At 41.8% G+C, this 15,717-nt stretch overlaps 1 protein-coding gene across 1 annotated transcript in view; it reads right to left on the reverse strand.

The window, feature by feature from the left end:
- emp2 (epithelial membrane protein 2) overlaps nt 1-15,468 on the reverse strand; it is a 16,858-nt gene extending 1,390 nt beyond the window's left edge. The window contains exons 1-5 of the mRNA XM_078269687.1: nt 15,309-15,468; nt 3,837-4,114; nt 3,645-3,753; nt 3,419-3,559; nt 1-2,016 (exon numbers count right to left, since the gene is read on the reverse strand). The exon at nt 1-2,016 is cut by the window's left edge and continues 1,390 nt beyond it. Of these exons, the coding sequence (XP_078125813.1) occupies nt 1,847-2,016; nt 3,419-3,559; nt 3,645-3,753; nt 3,837-3,914 (498 nt within the window). The 5' untranslated portion in view covers nt 3,915-4,114; nt 15,309-15,468 and the 3' untranslated portion in view covers nt 1-1,846. The remainder of the gene's footprint in view (nt 2,017-3,418; nt 3,560-3,644; nt 3,754-3,836; nt 4,115-15,308) is intronic.
- Between the last annotated feature and the right edge of the window lie 249 nt (nt 15,469-15,717).

The raw sequence follows: 15,717 nt of genomic DNA on the forward strand, positions 1-15,717 counted from the left end.
AACTGTTTAACTCCCAAACCAACACCAGAACGAGGAAAACAGTTTATACAGTGTTACTGTGGGATCAAACATTATCTCTATATGTCCACAAAGGCTGGAAGTCATACTGGGAATTGGTGGCAGGTACAGTACAGTAACACATTTAGGTTACACTTTACTTGAAGGTATCTACATTAGAGTGACATGACACTGTCATGAACGTGTCATAAACATTATAAACAAGTCATAAATGTTTATGACATAACGCTTATTTTAGTAAGTGTCTTTCGGTTTTTGTCATGACAAGTTATGGTTAGGGTTAGGGTTCATGTGTCATGACTGTGTCATGACAGTGTCAAGTGTTCATGACAGTGTCATGCCACTCTTATGTAGATACCTTCAAGTAAAGTGTTACCCACATTTATCGTTGTTAAATTCCAGAGCACACATGTGCATAGGGGCGATAGAGATGTTTCAGTAATGGACCAAACAGTAGCCCGGCCAGAGAGGGCAAGACTCAATTACTTCATACATCCTCAGTCACACAATGCTAAAATACACAACAGTGGTTTCAAACAATAAATACCCTTTGCCTTTTTCTCAGTGAAGCTGTGAACAAAAAAGCATAATAATAATAATAACAAAGAAATGTTCATTCTTAGTTCAAGTTTGCATGTTCCTATGTTGTAATTTAAAAATCCCAAATATCACAGCACATTGGTTCCTTTTTCATCATTAAAACACAAGTCAGTACATATTATACCTCTACTAGTGCCTGACTACACTTCCTGTATGCTATGGTTAACATAAGATTCTCTTTTTTTCTTTTTCTTTCTATTATGTATAGCTTTAGTATTTCAGTCTTAGAAAAAAAAGCTTTGGGCAATTACCTGAACTATACACACAGCTAATATGTACAAAATAAATTCACAAACAAAAGTATGGACCCTTTGGAAAGTCCCAGTAAGACATATCTTCCCACTTGTCTTCAGTTTTTATCCTTTGTGACTGGACATTTCAGACAGGTTCCTATGAATGGAGTTGGTAGGTGGGAAGCAGGACACAATTAAACAAGAGGAAGAGACAAATCAGTATGTTGGAACAAGTGTGTGGTGGCTCAGGGGGAAAGTTGGAAAAGGATAGCAAAGGCATGTTCTCACTAAACGCAGCAAGGAGCTTCAGGGGCCTTTTCTATGCAGAGCAGTGAGTGAGTGCTGAATGCAGCGAGGCGCCTGTGTGGTGCATTTGCTGATCTGCGTTTGTGTTAGATTTGACCTCAACTCCATGTAAATGAATCTATCCAGCACAGTTGACCTAGCTGGCCAAAGTCTGTCTACACTTTTCATACTGCAGATCAAATGTGAATCATGGTGTATTTCTCACCTTAAATGTTTCCAGAAACATATTTAGCGGCCGTCATGCATGAATACAAAGACTATCCAGTCGACTGTCAGCAGTGTTTCTGAGGCACTTATCAACAACAAAAAGTGTATAGCACAGCCCGTCAAATGAACACACTCCTGCACGAGTCCTCGTGCATCTCTGTGAGCCCATTCAGTGAGAACAATATACCATCAGGAAGGAGAAAGCTGCGTGATTTTGGGTTTTGGTTTTGAGTGTGTAAGGTGGACAAAAATGTGCGCTTTATGGGTGAATTGCCTAGTTCCAAACCTGAGACTGGAAATGAATGTGGATTTGTGGTGTACATGTATTTCTTTATCTCCAAGGGTATTATACAATCTAAGCGTTAGAGAGAGACTGGGTGCATGTTTGTTAAGGCAAAGTGTATGTTTGTATGCAAATGTGTCCAAGTGTTCCTGTTTATATCTTTGAATATGTGCGGGCCTGTGCCTCAAGCCCATCAAATCTATTTGCGCTTCCTGAGCACCAGGTACATCAGGCCGCCGATGAGAGTCATGGGGAAGCTGATCCAGGCCAGGACATAGGAAGAGCCGTAGGAGCCTTCCTGAAGACTGGGCACATGAAAGCTCTCTTTTTGAGCCGTGTAGATGGACGCTGCGATCATCACACATAGAGCTGGGAGGAGGAGAGAGGAGGATGGAAATTACACTTGTTAGTTAAAGACGACATTTAATTTAAACTACAACATTCAACCAGTTGTGTGCTGCAGCCACTTGGTGCCACTTAAAGGAATAGTTTGACATTATTTTGCGAAATACACTTATTTGTTTTCTTGCTATGATAAGATTGACACCACCCACCAGCAGCCGGTGAGCTTAGCTTAGCACAAAGACTGGAAACTGGGGGAAACAGCTAGCCTGGCTTTGTCCAAAGGTAATGCTGACTAGCTTAATTTCCTTTGAACGGTCAACTACAATCTGAAAGGGCTGACTTAAAGCCTTATCCATAGCCAACTGCGTATTGCTGCTAAAGTAGAACATATTGCTTTAAAGCTGAAATCTTTAATTTCCTAAAATGAATAGTGTATATTATAATGAAACCGTATTTGTTAGTGGTTGAGTGTCAACTGTTGAGAAGCTTTTTACACTTTGCCATTGTTTACTTGCTGTCAGGGTTGCACCTGTCCTGGTTGACAACGTGAATACAGTGAACAATATATTTGATGTCAAGTCTTTTGGTAAGTTGATGGCATTTTTACTAAAATGCTGGATACCACGTTACCACAAGGTGAAACAATGAGTGTGAAGGCTTTGCTATCTTTCCATCAATATGAGGAAAGTTGAAGATTACACATTTTACCTAACACTTTGGCTGGGACTCAAATCGTGCCAACACAAGGACACTGCACATAAAAACCAAGTTGGTAATGGCTAGTAAGCGAAAACAATAGTCACAAAAGCCCCTGTCGCACCAAATCCATGCTATTGGGGGAATTGTTGGGTTTCTGTAAACTACAGAGTGTGGTATAGACTTACCCTTTATGTAAAGTGTCCTGAGATAACTTCTGTTATGATGTGATACTATAAATAACAGAATGTGTGTGTGTGTGTGTGTGTGTGTGTGTGTGTGTGTGTGTGTGTGTGTGTGTGTGTGTGTGTGTGTGTGTGTGTGTGTGCTTGTTTAACTATATTCATGGGGTCCAAAAACCGGGAATACAGTATACTTGTGGGGTCCGGACAGCTTTGTGGGGCCAAAATGCTGGACCCCACAACTTTAAAGGGCTGTTTGAGGGTTAAGACTTTGTTGTAGGATTAGGGATAGAATTAGGTTATGGTTAGAGTGAGGGTAAGGGTTAAGGTTAGGCATTTAGTTGTGATGGTTAAGGTTAGGGTAAGGGGCTAGGGAATGCATTATGTCAATGACGGGTCCCCACAAAGATAGTGCCACGCACTATGTGTGTGTGTGTGTGTGTGTGTGTGTGTGTGTGTGTGTGTGTGTGTGTGTGTGTGTGTGTGTGTGTGTGTGTGTGTGTGTGTGTGTGTGTGTGTGTGTATGCGTGCGTGCGCACGTCACTCACAGGCCAATAGCTGGATGACGGATGTGAAAATGAATCTCTCTCCCTGTTGGAGCCTAAAGAGCTGAAGGATGAAGACGAAGAAGCTGACACAACATAAGATGGTGGCCAGGATCATAGTTGCCTGGACGGCTTGCAGATAGGCTGAGGAAAGAGGAGAAAGGAGGTGTTACATACACACTTACCGTACACACACACACATCAATTACATAGCTACACACTGTCTTACCTGCATCAGCCGTATGGCTGTTCTCCACAGGATAGCAGGTGGAGTTACAGGAGTACCACAGGTCAGCGTAGATCACATCACGTCCGGCTGGCGACACCACCCACCAACGCTAAATCAGGGAGGGACATAGAGATGGTTAAAATGATGAAAATGCACTGCCCTGCTCTGTGACCATTCTTGGTTTATACTTACGTTGTGAATGGTTGCAACAAAGAGGAGGATGGCTGCAGCCACATGGAAGAGGATGATGAAGGCTAAGATGATCAACATGGCTGCCCTTCTGTTTGGTCAGGCCAGTTAAATATCTTACAGGCTGCTTCAGAAGTAGCTATCTGTGTCTCTCGCTGGCTGGTTGTCAATGCGCAGAATGTACCTTTCAGCTTTCAGCTTTCAGTTTGCTTGTGTGCTTATGCTGCTGGTTTGCAGGCTGATAGTCAGGAGTGGATCAAGGTCATTCACATAAAAGGAATCTGTTGATAGCAACATATATGTAAAACTTTAATACACACACAAATACAGGAAAGATGAATCCCTTGTATGTTATTAGCATACATCAAACACATAGAAAAAACAATTGCAGAGGGCTTACTTCCCGGTACTTGGCGGCCCCAAATTTGTAAAACCGCTCATGATAAACTCCAGAAAGTATATTCATATTTACTAATTTGACTTTTCTGCAACCACTTTTAAGTAAAGGATAGTAAAGGGAAAAGTCAATCTCTGCTGTTTCATGAATTGGAGTTAATATATTCATTAGGCTATTATTTATTGAATTGTGTCAAAATAAAATAAATGAAAAGGAAATAGCGTAAAGGCAAATCAGGTAAAGACCATATGCACTAACAACAACTATTACATCTGCAACCAATTGTCAAAATACATTTTCAAAGAGAGAGAAATATTTGTAGTCTTAACGTCTTATCTCAAATTACAGAAAATGTTACTGAGATGTGAGATGAAGCATGTATCTTGTGTCTATATGTATGCCAAACCATGTGTGTGGTTGAGTGTTTGTATGTGGAGTACAGTATGTGGGAGTGTGCTGTTTACCCTGCAGTGATTGAAGGCCTTAATCCTGACTATGACTTGTTGATGGAAGCAAGCAGTTGACTGTTTGAAATGGGCAGTCTGTGCTCGGTTCAGTCAGTGTAGTAGACCAGAATATAACGTGCTATGTTAGCATAGCAGCATTAGCAGAAAATGCCATCCAATGGTGCCAAGAATGCTAAAGCATCAAGATGCCAAAAATGATGCATGAGAGGTCAAGGGTCACTGTAAATCAACCAAAGACACTTAAAGGTCCTATGACATGCTGCTTTTTGGATGCTTTTATAGTCTAGTGGTCTTAGTGTCTAGTCTAGTATAATCTTAGTGGTCCCCTAATACTGTATCTGAAGTCTCTTTCCCGAAATTCAGCCTTGGTGCAGGATTACAGCCACTATGAGCCAGTCCCACAATTAGCTTTCCTTAGGATGTGCCATTTCTGTGTCTGTAGCTTTAAATGCTATTGAGGAGGAGAGAGGGGGGGCAAGGTGGAGGGTGGGGGTGTGGCCTTGACCAGCTTGCAGCATAGACAGTATATAAGAATGGACCAACAGATCCCGTTGCTCTGGACAGAGACCAGTGAAGGCCATTAGAAGCATTTTTCCGGTGAGCGCTGAGCATTACTGTGCAGCCTCCAAGTGAGAGAGACAACATAAATGTGCCGTGAGCAACCTGTCTGAAAGTTGTAGTCTTCTGGTAGCTGTGCCAAGCGAAATCTCAATCATTCCGAATATTGCAGAGACTGAGAGCATAGGTATATGTAAGGAGATAACATGGGCACAGGCTAATTATTGCTAACTAAAATGCTAGTTAACATTAGTAATTACACTTAAACAGCTAATGTGAGACGAAACTGCCTGCTCGCTTCTCCTGTACTATACGGTAATTCCTCTACTATGCGACAGTAAGTCGCGTGGTTATGACACAATCGTTAGCCTATTTTTACAAAAACATCTGCTACGGAGCCATAACGTGAGGTACAAGGTAATGGAGCCTTTTATACATTGTCGTGTTTCTTTAGAAATAAACAATGGACAAATAGAGTCTTTAAACGCTTCAGATGTAAAGTTATTCGCTGTTAAAGTGGCGCCAAAATGAATGGCAGTCAATGGACTGCTAATGGGAGGTGATGGCTTATTAGCATCAAAATGGCGCCATAGGAGGTTCACGGTCCGAGGAGAAGCTTACCCCCTTGGCTTGCAGCCACGGTTGTAGCTCTATTTCCTCATGGGCGGGCCAAATTCTCTGGACAGCTGTGGGCGGGGGGCAAAGCAGAGAGGGTAAAGGAGGTAACCTTTCCCTTTATAACGTCATATAGGGAAGATTCCAGATTGGCCCATCTGAGCTTTCATTTTCTCAAAGGCGGAGCAGGATACCCAGGGCTCGGTTTACACCTATCGCCATTTCTAGCCACTGGGGGACCATTGGCAGGCTAGGGGAACTCATATTAATGTTAAAAAACATCATTTCATGCCATGGGACCTTTAAGGTGCTGGGTCAAATGCTTATTTCTTTGTTTTTTTGCAGCATGACCATGGTATTTGTAGCACTATAACACAATCCAAATGTCCGAAGTGTATGGCTTCAGAAAACACTGTTGACAGTCAGAACAGGTCCGTGGGCCTCCGCTTAAGATATAATCGTCTACTGAGGCCTTGATTTTGTATGTGCACTCTTTCCGTAGGGATATCCAGGCCAGTATTTTTGTTTGTTTTTGTGTTTCTTTCCTGTTTTTGTTCACGTACACTACTAGGAATTGTCTTAAAAGGGAAAATCCATTAAAAATATCAAATACTTCCAGAAACCCTTGTTTGTCACATACAGCAAACATCTCCTCACTATCCGCTAGCTGCCTGTCCCCTGAACACACTGTAAAAAAAACGTAAGACAGCCCAGGCTCAACGGCAGCAAAAACAAACTGCGCCAACCTGCACCACGAAATATAACAAACAGTGTTCCAGCCAATAACCGACAAGAAGGATTTGGGGGTGGGGGTTGGGGGGGGTTAGTGTGCGGAAGGGAGGGGAGGGGACCGGATGAGGAGCAGGGAAAGGCAAGCTAGCCTCCATTTTGTTTGACAATACTTTGAACTTCAACAAGAAGTGACATCACCCAACATCGCTTCGAGCACCTTTAAGGCTGTTATACTATGAATTCAGAGTAAAATCTACATCTCCGCTATGCTTGCAGTCTGCTCTCTGTGTACACTGTACAAATCAAACTCAGCCTAGGTACCCTGTGGGGATAATGCACATACAATAACATAAACATATGAGTTTGATTTCAGTAACTGCCTAAAGTCCCACCAAAAACTTTCAGAAGCAGGCAGAGACACAAACATGTTCAAAAGCGCATGTGAGTGCAGGCACGTCCACACATACACACACCCACACACACACATACACATACACACACACACACACACACACACACACACACACACACACACACACACACACACACACACACATATACAAAAAGTCAGACAGCAGAGGAATTAGCCCTCTCTGCCAAAATGGAGTCGCAGTGAAAACACCCTCTCCCCCCTGACAGGAAGCAGGCCGCAGCTTTTTTGACTGAATGTGGCTGTGGGATGTAACTGAGTTGGGGGAAGGGGGCAAGAGGGTAAATAGTAAAAAATTAGGTGAGTAAATATCAAATGTAAGCTATGCACTTAGATTTTTTTAGAAGGGAATGTAAACAGCAATAGTTTTTTCTAATCTCTTGATCAGACAAAAGAATAATGTACAGAGCTTTAAGGTCCGAAAATTGAAGCCAATGTGTACAGAAAGTTCCTTAAACCTGGATTCCATCTAATTTCCAGCAGGGGGCGACTCCACTGGTTGCAAGAAGAAGTCGGCTCATATAGAAGTCCATGAGAAAATGACCCTACTTCTCACTTCAGTAAACATTTTCATAATGAGTTTATGGTCTCAATCGCTATTTTTATAGCATGATGTTCATTTTGTAAATGATTGTCCCATTTAAAACAGACAATTATAGCAGGGGATGCTTTAGGGCGTGGCTACACACTGACCTGTCAATCAGGACAGAGGCTTAGCAATGCATATCTATGGCACTGTGTACATTGAAATAGCCGTGAACTTGTTTTGGGTCCATGCTGTCCATGTTTTTGTCTTAAACATTGACCCTCTCACAGTGTGTTTTCACTTCATCAAAGTTAATTGGAACAACTGGTCAACTAAAAATGTCTTGTTCAGCGTTCGGTAGCACCTTGCCAAGAGCAGCGCCATTAAAACCTAGCTTAGCCACGTCATCCATTGTTGCCAACTCTTTTCCGATGAAAATAGCTAGCACTAGCTACAGACATCACTAAGAGTTGCCAGATGATGCCATACACTCATTTGCATTTTGGTGATGTCATTGTGTAACATTTGCATAAAGCTTAGTGGTTATGTCGGCTGACTGTCTGCTGCTCATGGCGCAAGAGAAGAGGGAGAGAGAGAGAGACCCCGTGCTGTTGGCAGAAGAGCCGTGGACTGTGATTACTCTGAGCAGCATGCATGGGAATGAATAACAATTAAATATATCTCGCTTTTCCCCTGATAGTCTGAAGTCTGAAAGAGGGTCTGAAAAGTTTCTAAATCTAGCGAGAGAGAAAATTGGCCTATTATAACATTTTAATAGTGCAATGCTGCTAGCGCAAAAAGTGTAGGGGACAGAGTTGGAAAGACAAGAAAGCTAAGGTAAAGGACCAGCAATTTAATTCACTACATCCAAAGCATCTCTATGGTATTTGAGTCTAATCTGACCAGCAGGAAAAATCTTCAAAGCAGCAAGCAATCTCCTAGACATGTACACAGACACACACACACACACACACACACACACACACACACACATACACAGCTGGATCTGATTTAATCTGCAGCTGCTTTCACGTCTCATTGGAGAGACGATGAAGGGAAGAGGGAGGGGGAGACAGAGAGAGAAAAGGAACCCCTTTGAAGGGGAATGGAGGGAAGCGAGAAAAACTAAAACAAGAGCATAAACGCACACACCCGTACTCTAATGTATACATGCGTACATATAAGCTACACAAAACCAAAAACATATAGCCTGCTAAGAAACTTACAAAAATGATAGACTCACAGACACAGTTCAGATAAGTCAAGTTAATTCAAACTGTATAGACCACATACATAAAACCCTGGTGATGACTGACAGAGCAGACCGCTTCTGTAAATTATGTATACATTCTCCTGTAAATTATATATACATTCTCCTTTGTGTGTGTTTTTATAGATTTACTGCTTTGATAGTCCAAACTGTAATGATCATATACAAGGGAAATTATCTAAAACTTAAATGATGCTGATTTATTATTGTCATCTCTTTCTTCATGTGGGTGGATGATGAACCATTCCTTTGTCCATTACTTTTATTTTATTGAGCCAACATAATATAATACTGCAAAATAATAATACTTTTAAAATGAGTAATGTATCTATTTTTGTGAAGAAACAAACCAAACATTACTCCATTACTTCTGAAAAGTAGTCCTCTCTCTCTCTCTCTCTCTCTCTCTCTCTCTCTCTCTCTCTCTCTCTCTTTCTCTCTCTCTCTCTCTCTCTTTTTCGCTACCATTTTCAACAGACAAATGCACACAACATTAACCTAAATGTGGAGGCCTGTATTCCCTGGGGTTCCTTGGGAACGGGGTTAACTTGCAGAGGTTTCACTCAGCGCTGATAGTAAAGTGTGAAAGCACTGTTGCTCACCTCTGACCCCAGGCAACAGCTGCAGACACACATATACACACAGAGCACATAGCTGCGTGCATGCTGTATATATTGGCCTCGCTAGTCTGGTATGCATAACACAGATATTTCGTGCCTTATCTATCATAATAGATATAAGCTCAGCTGTGGCGAGTCAATCAGCGAAAAAGTGACAAACTTCATTATCCAAGTTAGATATAATCCTATACTCACCATACAGCAGTCAGGTCATTAATAAAGTAAACTGGACTATGATAAAATAACAAATTCTGTAGTTTTGTGTAATCACATAGGTAGGCTGATTCTGTCAGACTCCGGACACCTCGCCTGACACGCACACTGACAAACAGGCTGCCATTCCTCCTCTCCACTCAGCCTTATAATAGGAGGCTGGGGGACTCGTTGCAAGTGTGTGTGTGTGTGTGTGTGTGTGTGTGTTTGTGCCGACTGATTCCCTTCCCTGGTGGAAAATGCTGACTTTTAATGTCCTTTTTTTACTCTTTTCATAAAACACAAAGCCACAGACTTAACTGGGCCTCTGTATCTCACTCCCCCGTCTCTCTCACTGTCCCACTCTCTCCTTTTCTCTGTATGTTTCTCTTTCTGTCTTTGGCCATGGAAAAACTAATTGAGGAAAAGGAAAGAAGGCTTCCAGTGGAGCCCTCTGGCCCCTTATGAGGTCCTAAGTTGTGACTCTAGATGCAACATTTCCTCCTCCAAACCACCAACTAATGCAACATTTTTAACTGACACCTCACTTTATATTTCTTCTATAAGGTCAAAACAGTTGACGTGTGTGTGTGTGTGTGTGTGTGTGTGTGTGTGTGTGTGTGTGTGTGTGTGTGTGTGTGTGTGTGTGTGTGTGTGTGTGTGTTTACACAACAGGAGTATCCAAGCCAAGGCTTAATTTTAGAGAAAACACAAAAGGCTTTCTTCCCTGGAGTGAAGCCAGTAGCCAAACAAAGTTTTGTTAAGGACGAGCACACTAGACACCCACAGGCACATATCAGATGCACACACACAGTCAGGATTCTTTTGCCAAGTGTTTTTTTATTCTTCTTCAGAATTGCATTATGGACTTATAACTGGCTGCCTGCAATTCTGAAAGAAGCTTGTGAAGCAAAAAGCAAAACTGGATGAAAGATGTGGGGACAACTTTGCTATTTGCACATCTTTAACACTAGAAAGCCAAATATTTGACAGTTTGGCTTGAGGGTGTCACCAGAGGATAAGCCATGGTGGCTGTGTCCCAATTCAGAGGCTGGATCCAACACTGTTCACAATTTTGCCCCAACATTGCTGTACCATTTCATGTGTCTCCTCCAAATGCAGACAAGAAACACAGCCTTTTTTATTGCATTTGGAGAACAAAACCAGTATATCCCAAATGCACGATAGTTTTGAGGTCACTGAGGTTAGACCATCTCATATGGGGAGAAGGCTCAGGCTAACTCTGGCATTTTATGAGGACATTCACATCCTAATGCAACACTGTTACTTTATTTCTCACTATGCACACTCTAACTAAGACAAGAGTGGACCGTTCTTTCTAAAACATGTGGAAAATGGATTATGAAGTGCATACAAATGATGCATTCACAACCCAAACAACACTGTCGTTTCAAACTGGTCATGAGGCTGTTTTATTACTGGCAACACAAGCGTAATAACTTGACATTTTCTAGATTTTTTTTTTTTATCATAACCCCAAAATCTATCAGTCCCTCTACATTATCGCTGGTGTTGGGGATTTCCTCCTCTGTGTCCCCCCTTTTGGGACAATGTGTCTGACTCCAAATAAAATACCTGTATATCCCCGTGCATTTGTTAAATTGCAATTACACTGATCCTAAGCAAGAGCCAAATAAGACGATTAGATAAAGTCAAATCATTCGTTTACAGTAATCAGTCAAGCATCAGTTTCAATACATAGATCTGTGGGATCACGAAGCACGCAGAGACTCAGTTTCCCTAGCTACAGACAAAAAGCCAGAGCCGGTCCACGTTTCTCTAGCCTGTCAGACCTCGTAAGCCCCACTTTCTTTCTTGGGCCCCCTTCTTCTTCTTCCGCACCGGGACTGCTATCTTTACACAACACCCGTCAGGCTGTATTATGTCTCGTCTTCATTTGCTCTCATGCGAAGCGGTACATTCTGCTCCTGTTTCACTTGTTATTATTACTCAATGTTCTTTGCTCGAGGCCACCGTGACCCTAACTATTTTATAGTTACAGCTTAAGCTAAATAGGCATACACCCAAACACACTTGGTCTCTTATGGAAACCTTTTACATTATTATTATATTTATCTGCAATTAGTAAGAACATTATTCTACATTGGCTTTAAAATAAATATTTGAGCTATGATGAGTATTGTTGAATACCAGGAGAATGGATAATCATTGTAGGGCCTACTGCCCAATGAAGCCTACATTGTTGCAAAGAAATATGGTGTGTGTGTGTGTGTGTGTGTGTGTGTGTGTGTGTGTGTGTGTGTGTGTGTGTGTATATGACATGACAAATGAGCACACAGATACACATGCACACACAACTGTTTTCCTGCTGTGTTTATAGACTTCCCTCTGATGCAGGAATTCTTTCATGTTGGACGCTTGGTTTGTTAGGTGTGTGTGACATTTGTGAAATGTGTGTGTGTGTGTGTGTGTGTGTGTGTGTGTGTGTGTGTGTGTGTGTGTGTTCACACACATTCCTACAGTGACAGCGTTCAGTAATGACTTCCACATGGCAGAGAGAAGTTGAGAAACACCTGATAGAGATGTACATAACAGACATCCATCCTCATTTGTTAATCAGGTCCCCATTCTCTTTCTTTTTTTTCTATTCCACTCTGTCACTTCACACCTCTTCCCTGAAAGTTTTCATCGGTCAGCACGTTTTAGGACCTCACACCCCTGACTAATCCTCCTATCAAATATCACACACCTCTCTCCTCCTGCTACTTCAGTGTGACTGAAAATACTTATGAATTAACACTGGCACCCTGCCTTTAAAATGTCCATGCCTTGTTGTGTCACGTCACATCCAAAATACATAGGGGCAGAAGGTGAAGCACAAAGGGTGCAGCACTGTCCAAGTACTTCGGCTAGAGAAATGACTTCTGCTTGAGGAGAATTTAGCCACTGGACAGATCAAACTTCAGTTACAGGCTATTATGTCCGCCACAAGCCTTCAGTAAAGCTCAACTCTGGTGGGAAAAAGCTTCCACATTTAGCTATTTATTAGTGGTCGTTTAACACATTACTTCACACATTTGTATGTTTGATGACTGTGGGCCTCATTACAGTAAATTAAAAGCTGGAAGAGAAGAGAAGAGAAGAGAAGAGAAGAGAAGAGAAGAGAAGAGAAGAGAAGAGAAGATGGTCTGCAGTGTCATCAAGACTCTAGTTAGTTTGAACTTTTACACTTAGGGCCCTATTTTAACGATCTGAAACGCAAGTAACGCCAAACGCAAGTAGCTTTGTGGGCGGATCTCGGGCGCCTCGGATCTGTTGCTATTATACCGGCGGGATAAATGACTCTTGCGCCCGACGCAAATCTAAAATGGGTTGGTCTGAAGTAGCTACATTACTCATAGGTGTGGTTTGGGCGTAACGTGCAAAAAAACAATCAGAGCGTTATCTCACATTCCCTTTAAAAGCAGGCGTGCTTGTTCCATGGCGGATTGCTATTATAATGGCGGATTTGCTAGGCGCACGCTCTTAATACATCCATGTGCGCACGGCAGGAGCGGTTCACAGCCGAGGAGACCGACGTTTGCAATTGATTTTTCTTTGTGTCAAAATGTAAATAAAGAAATGTCACAAAAACATACTTTCCGATATTTTGGGCTCACTCTCACTGAATCATGAGGTCATAACCTCATGCATGGTGATATTTTTGCAATGTAGTCTAACATTAGACCGAGATGACCTCACTATAGACGATGCAGCTCTTCTGTCTCTCCTCTCCCGTGCTGCTGCTGCTGGGGCATTTGGGTTAAGTGGCATCGGCACATGCAGTTCAACATCACATCTCCTTAAGTCCTCTAATATGTCCTCATTTATGTCATCAACACATCCATGATTCATGGAAATGTTGTGTGAAACAAGGTCATATTTTTCCTTGTATTTATGTATGGTTTGCAAAAATGGGAACTGCTGGGTCCGTGAGATGAGAGAAGCAACATGTATGCGCGGTGTGCACACTCTACATTACGGCCAAGCATGCGCCCTTAAAATAGCATCTGAATAACGCGCCACTGACTTTAGACTAGGTTTGTCCTGGTCTGTGGCGGAACTGTTTTCTGAAACTGCAAAATATCACTAGGGAACGTTTGCGCCGGAACACGCCTCCTCTTTTTGCTGAACCGCCCTCGGGAGCGCAAATGAATTCCCTAATTTACCGAAGTGAGTCTGTGGAGGGAAAAGTCGAAATAACCAGTCGGTGCAAAATAGGAATGATACATGCGTCGGTGTACAAAGTCAATTGCGCTGGGTGCAAGATAGGGCCCCAAGAGTTGATGTAATGTAATATAATAAGATGGGAGGAGGGTGGGGGTCACCAGCGTCACAAGACAACATGTGTGAAATCAGTGTTGGTGTTCATGTTCAGCTGCAGTTTCCATGAGCAACTTGAATGGGTCCATAATCTTCCTTCTATTGCTTTTTCGTCCTTTTCTGCCTTTTTCCATGCACTGTGTGCAATAGTTTATAACTGCATGTCAACAGTGTGATGCAAGTTACTTTCCGATAGATTGTTACATAATATATGACAGTAATCTTCAGACTATTGCCATAATAACAGTGCTTTCCTCAGATTGCATTCTCTGTCATGCAAACGTTGCCTGATGAGAATGAGTCTCTATTTCTGCAGCCCAGTATGAACATTATTATGATACATTATCCTCTAACCATGAAAACCTTGGACCAGGTTGTTGTTGTTTTCAACCACAAGAGGGAGCCCCCATGGAGGGAATATCTATGCAACAGTAATCACCTGCCTCATCAAAAGTAAGGTGCAAATCAGTCCACAATACAAGATAGGGGCAGCTGTATTCAACATTATAGTGCAAATAATGTGCTAAACATGGTACCTGAACAGATTTACCTATGATAATAAGATTGTGTTCAGTTCAATTACACACTTATACTCATATAATCCTATGTGAACTCCAAAATCCCTAATCTATAGGAACATCATTATAATTTAGTGTTACCATATGGACATGCTTACAGATGATGATGATCATGATTACAAAGTACCATCAATTCAGTGTTATGTCTAGATATGGATCCAACACAACAGATACACTCAAAAGTACCTATGACACACACACACACACACACACACACACACACACACATTTCCTGTGTCCATTGAAAAAAATAGCAAATAGTTTGTTTATATTCCCTCGCAACGCACTAAACATTCATTCACAACACTCAGACACAAAACACACACGCACACAGTGGTGGCAGACAACGCCCCTTTCATTTCCAGTGTCTGAAACTTGGAGCCACTCAGCAAAGTTACGATCTGTGTAAAAAATATCAGCAGGGGGAAGCACGGCAGCAAAGGCTTAAAACGACTCTGATATTTGATAATGAATGATCAAACAAAATAAACCTATCCTAATTTTTAAAGATATGCTATACAAATCTCCAAACTGAGCGCTAAATATTTTAGGAATATTTTAGACTAGCTATTATAGTGGCTTGTTTAAAATATCCCATAGCAGGAATATATAGGCTATAAAACTCACCACAAAGACATTTAGTCACTATAATAGTGTTATTGCTTTATTAAAGTGAGGATCCCATAGAGAAAAGTTACGTGCAGCATTCAAACAACATGCAAACTAAAAATACTTCATTTACTTACCGAGTGTAGACCGTGGAGATGTGTGGAATTCCAGATGTGACAGTGTGTGTGTATGTGAAAAGATAAATTAAGGGACGATGAATTGAAAAAAAAAACAGCTGTCAAACGTGACAAAACGGCAGCTGGAGATCTCACTGTAGTCTCAAAAAAATGTTTGAAACGCACGTTCTCTGTAAAGGCGGTCCAGAGCGCGCGTGGGAGGGCTGGAGGGCTGGAGCTGGGTGTGGTTTGAGATTTAATATGCGAAAATATGTGTGTGTGTGTGTGTGTGTGTGTGTGTGTGTGTGTGTGTGTGTGTGTGTGTGTGTGTGTGTGTGTGTGTGTGTGTGTGTGTGTGTGTGTGTGTGAGTTTAGGGCCGAGTAAAAGTTAACAATAAAAAAATAATGAAAGGGGAAGTTTAAAAGTATT

This window comes from Sander vitreus, chromosome 15, assembly GCF_031162955.1.
Source record: "Sander vitreus isolate 19-12246 chromosome 15, sanVit1, whole genome shotgun sequence".
Classification (NCBI taxonomy): Eukaryota; Metazoa; Chordata; class Actinopteri; order Perciformes; family Percidae; genus Sander; species Sander vitreus.